The sequence below is a fragment of the Pygoscelis adeliae genome, unplaced genomic scaffold (genome assembly GCF_000699105.1).
Source record: "Pygoscelis adeliae isolate BGI_AS28 unplaced genomic scaffold, ASM69910v1 Scaffold111, whole genome shotgun sequence".
In the NCBI taxonomy this organism is placed as follows: Eukaryota; Metazoa; Chordata; class Aves; order Sphenisciformes; family Spheniscidae; genus Pygoscelis; species Pygoscelis adeliae.
The window spans coordinates 1445041-1450618 of NW_008824542.1; the positions used below are offsets into that span (position 1 = coordinate 1445041).

Consider the following 5578-nt stretch of genomic DNA (forward strand, 5'->3'; position numbering starts at 1 on the left):
AAGATGAGGACTAGGGTTTTTTTAATAAAGGGAGCTTTCTCTTAGGGTGGTTGCTTTAGCGCATCTCCGTGGTACAAGGACAGATACTTGAAAGCACAAGTGAGAGCACTGAGTGCAGCTGCTTTATTATTTATTTAAGTTTGAGATTCTCAGACTTCTCTAAAGAAAACAGATGTCACGTTTTATGGGAAAGGCCTTTACAGGGAAGGAAAGACCTTTAGTTCTTTCATGTGGTATTGATTTGGATGAGATCAGAACTATCACAACGGTAACTGGTTTGTGCACATTGTCTTTCTAGTTGGCCTCAGATTCCTTGAAACAACTTGAAAGAAAATAACCAGTCACTTTGTGTTCCAGTACACGTGCGACTCTTCTGTTTCATAAAAACACTTGTAAATGAGAGAAGTCTGACAGTAATCACACAAAATGTGACTGTTCTCAGAGCAGCTACTCTTTATCTAACCTCTACACCCTTGACTTTGGGTTCTTGGAAGGTTTTTCAAGGATTTTTGAGCAAAGTTTTTAGGTCCCTCTGGTACTGGAGGGAACTCGGTGTGCAGTGCAGAAACAAAGCCCTTGTTTTCTTGGGTTTGACTGGGACAATCAGAATTCTCTTTAACTCCTTTTAAAATTTCGGTCTAGCTTAAGCTCTAAAAGCTAAGTTGAAGTGGAGGGACTGCCAACCAACTTTACAGTGATAAAAATCTTTCCGTATGTATTTTTACCAAACTCCTTTCAAGTCTAGTGCTGATGAGCCTTCTGCAAACTACCCTAATCATCCCTTTCCTAGTGTCACCAGGATTTGTTTGGAGGGATCCTGGAGTAGCAATGTCGTGTCACCTTTTCAATTCTCAAGAGATTTGAGTTATTAAAATAGTTACAGCAAGACAAGAAAATAAAAAAACACTATTGGCAACATTTGACATCTTCTTGTGGCTCATGCCCTGTCAAGCATTTTTCTTAAAGTATAGGCTCCTAAAGCCATTTAACTACATGGCAATCTTATCTTCCTCTTTATTAAGCTATATGTGTAACCCTCTTGGTCATACAGACAGTCTTAAAAGTATGACCTGCATGTACCTCAAAGGCTCAAAACATATGGAAAATATAAAAAGACTCCGCATTGATTGCCTGTTTTAATCTCACTGAGCCACCCTTGTAATTTAAGGTGTTTGACTCCTGATTTTCCAAGCTTTGTGTTGACAGTGCTGAAATGGTAGGTGAGATGCACAAAGATGTGCAAAAGGTTCAGTTTACCACATAGCTATTACCACTCTATATTGCATCTAAGTATAAATACATGCACCTACACCCATTCTTTCTGTAACTTGAAAAGGTTTGATATGTAAAGGGCAAGCTTGAAAATGTTAATGTGATGCTGTGATACTCTAGACTCCCTTTAACAGGAACCATTAAAATGTGCATAATTATAGGGCAAAATGTCAAGCAGTCAGTTTAATTTACTGGTAAATACATAGAATTAATGTTTTGCAACAGTTCCAAGATTTTGAATTGCAAATTAGTGGCAAGGTAATATTTTGTTTTGTTGACATTTGTTGAAACAATTTCGGTATTCATTCCTTTGTCCGCAGGTGGATTTTGCCTTTACAGTTTGGCAGAGTTTTCCAGAGAGGATTGTAGGGTACCCTGCTCGCAGCCACTTCTGGGACAACACTAAGGAGAGGTGGGGGTATACCTCCAAATGGACTAATGACTATTCCATGGTATTGACAGGAGCTGCTATTTACCACAAGTAAGAACCCAAAGCGTCTGCTGTCCTCCTTCTATATGAAACGAAATAGTGAAAGGGGGGAGGGGTGAAGAACATTCTTCCGGGGAGGGGAAAAAATGGAAAGATAATAAATGGGTCTACTTTTTATGGGGTAATAATTTTAAGTTCTTGGTTTAGCTCTGGGGATCTGGTAATCATTATTGCGCTTGTTGGGTCTCTTTGAAGTCACTTGTATTTTGAGGCAGTCGGACTGCTCTTTTTAACATCAGGAATTACACACTTCAAAGAGTTCCCGAATTCATTAAGCTGCTCGACTGAATGGCCTGTAGCATAGCAGAAAGGAGGTTACTTCCAGACCAGCTCTGGGTATATGCTGGGTGACAGTTGCAGACTGCAAAGTATTCTGGCTACTCTAGAAATGTAGTACAGTGGACATGTCACAGATCAGCATATTGCAGCATGTTGGAGAAAACCCCTGCTATTAGGACTTCAGCAGACCAAAGACCTCTCTAGATTTTAGGAGAAAGTCAGCAAATTCTGGAGTATCTAATCCACATCTCCGCAAAGGAGGGGATGGTAGATGCCCAAAGGAGAATAATTTCAACAATAAGGACAGTAGTAGGCCAGTTCAATAGAGTTCTCTCCAACTGAACAGTTTTGAAAGAAGAGGTGGAGGATGAATTCATCAATGTTGTCTACCACATAATAGCAATGCGGTGCTCTCTTTCCTACTTCTCCATTAGCTTGATGCTTAGGTCTGCATTATTTCTTTCAACCCAGTTACAAAAAAGGCATATGTTTTGTTTCTCCATTAGCACTATTTACTGCCTTGATGAGATACTGATTTGTTCTCCCTTCTTGTTGGAGGATGAGACCAACGAAAGGAAGTGGTATATCCAGTTGAGTACAAAACTTGTGTCTCGACTGAGATAGATTTCCTGAAGTTTGTAATCCCTGAAAGCCCAGTAACTTGTATTAATAACACTGCTGTTGGTTTCCAGATATTATCACTACCTGTACACTCATTACCTGCCTGCCAGCCTAAAGAATATGGTGGACCAACTGGCCAATTGTGAGGACATTCTAATGAATTTTTTGGTGTCAGCCGTGACAAAATTGCCTCCAATCAAAGTAACACAGAAAAAACAGTATAAGGAGACCATGATGGGACAGGTATGTATCCACAGCATGTTTTAGCAGTTGGGATGCATTGATAATATAACAGTTCGACTTCTAGGTTAGGCTTACAGAGTGATACAATTCTGTCAAATTTTTTTGCAGTTTTTAGTTTAGCAGAACTGTAAACAGACTTTAGATATACTTATTATAATGAAGGAAAAGGAGAAATGGCAAACATCTACTGCGGATGACAGCTTCTCTTCATAGTTTTCTCACACAGTGTTATTCATGGTGATTGCAAACTGTTGGAACTGATGATTGTGGTGACTGAAAGGTTTTCTATTTTTAATTATTATTAATGAATATAATGTACTGGGCCATCCCTGTGCTATTTTGAAGTATATAGTGTGATTCAAGCACTGACACCAGACTGTCACAACAGAGGTGAATTGTGATATTCAAGCGTTTTTTCCCACAAGGAACATTTTGTCCCACAGTGACACCATCACCCGCTAGCAGCCATGAAATGCTTGCTTTAGGTCCTCTTCCAGCTACTGGATAAGCACTCTGTCGTTGCAGAAATGGATATACCTTCTAGTAACAGGGATACATGGTAACCTGGGGCACTTTTCCTCCTGCCCTGTGTGAGTGAGCAATGGGAGGAATAGCAAGTCCTGCGAGAACCTGCAAGTCCTAAACAACCTCCCATCTGTGCTGCCACGGTATCTGTGATCCTCACTACAAACAGTACCATGATTACTAGGGGGCAGGAGAAAGAAGGGGCCCTCTATTTTCCCCTCACATTTTCTCCTATTAGCATCACTTGTACCTTTGACTGGGGAGTGGCCGTGCCAGTTTGTAGATACTCCCTTATCTGTATGCCACGGCACTTTCATCTGAGGTATAGGTAGCATTCAGCAATTCTGACTCATCTGGGTACCCAGGAGACCTTCTATGAACAGGAAGGTGCCATCCAGAAAGTACCTATTGCTTCCAGTTTGAGCTTCACCTCTCCGCAGGGCCATGCATTGGCTGTTTGGCAAAGTCTGAACATTCATTTTTCTTTTTATAGCGTGGGTGACTTGAGTCAGCCATGAACTATAACTCTTTCCTAAAGACAAGTTGTTCCTGCAGCTTTGGGAAATGTAATGGACCATGTTCATAATTCCTTGAAAGACAAATAAAAAATTAACATAACCTCAACGTTGTGACAGAGATTAATAGTCGTATGGAAATTCACTGTTAATGGCCAGAATGTCTGCTATAATCCTCTAGCAACAAGCTTTTGCTTGCTCTTTAGTGGCTTGGTATAATCAAGAGTCTGTAATCAATGCACATTATAACCTACCACTTGTGCTAAACTGGACAGACCTTGGACAAAGATCAAGTCTGATATCCCATTCATTTGGCAAGTCCCTGACTTTATCAGTTTCTTTGCATTTTAATTAACACACTTTGAGTTTATGAATTTATATTTGTTTTTAAAGTATAGTGGAAACAGAAGTGCTATACAGAGATGCATGAGAAGTGGCACAAAGCAAAACTTAAGTTCTCAGCGTTTATAGTTTATCTTAAGTAATAGTTTTATTACGTTTATACATGTAGTTTAGGTACAGATAGAGAATAATAACTGCTTCAGAGCTGTTACGGCCTTATTTTTCCAGAGGTGCTGAGTTTCATAGACTTTCATAGGAATTACAGCTGCCCTGAACTTTGGAAAATCGGGCCACAGTATTTTGCATGTATGCACGTAAAGACCATGTTTTTTTCCTCAGGTCAGAGTTTAACATGATGTAACATGGAATTTCAGTTAATTTTCTCTGTCCGTAAGATGGTACCGTGTTATGCACTGGCCTTGGCCAGTGGGATTCCTTGAAGCACCCTGCTTTTCTCTGCAGGACGTCTACCTGCATGAGTAATACCAAACATGTAAGGACTTCTGCTGAGCTTAGTTACAAGCTGGTTGAAATTACTCGTGTATAAATTTCTGCAGATCTGGACTGCAAGTGTGTTTTTGACTTGAGAAACCATAATAATTGCAGTCTGTTTTCCTTGTACGGCTGAAGGCTGTGGGCAGCAGCTGGCCGTAGGATGTGCACCTCCAGTGGAAAGCGGTGGCCTTCCTGTCTTTCATGGTGGTTTTTAAGGACTTGTTCTATCTCTGAAGTAGCTTGAGGCTTTAAAAAGAAAAGAGTGAGGGATGGGGTGAAGTAGTGTGCTGGCAGGCTTTGGGAGGCCTGCTTGCGGGTGTCATGCCTCGGGTCAGGCCAGCTCATGATTGAACTCAGGTCACCACGCTGCACTGCCCTCGGCGCTGTTTTGAAAGTCAGGGGTGGCCAGCTTGCCATCACTGGCTCCCGCTGCGGGCAGGGTGTTGTTCTTCCTCTGGTTTGAAACCCCCCACCGAGCAGATTTCAGCTACCGCAGAGCCAGGCGCCCTCAAGCCCCGACACTGCTCTGCAGCATGGCGTCAGCCCAGCCGCAGCGCCTGCCCTTTCCTGCCATCTTGTTGTGTCGTGGCTGACGTCTGATTTCTGCTCTCCTCTCCACACAGACCTCCCGGGCCTCGCGCTGGGCCGACCCCGACCACTTTGCCCAGCGGCAGAGCTGCATGAACACTTTCGCCAGCTGGTTTGGCTATATGCCGCTGATCCACTCTCAGATGAGGCTCGACCCTGTCCTCTTTAAAGACCAGGTCTCCATCCTGAGGAAGAAGTACCGAGACAT

The 5578-nt window shown here is 42.2% G+C and overlaps 1 protein-coding gene across 1 annotated transcript in view; it reads left to right on the forward strand.

Moving 5' to 3' along the window:
• The window catches only part of EXT1 (exostosin glycosyltransferase 1), a 201306-nt gene that overhangs the window by 195113 nt on the left and 615 nt on the right, over positions 1-5578 (forward strand). The window contains exons 12-14 of the mRNA XM_009321691.1: positions 1593-1753; positions 2734-2905; positions 5406-5577. Of these exons, the coding sequence (XP_009319966.1) occupies positions 1593-1753; positions 2734-2905; positions 5406-5577 (505 nt within the window). The remainder of the gene's footprint in view (positions 1-1592; positions 1754-2733; positions 2906-5405; position 5578) is intronic.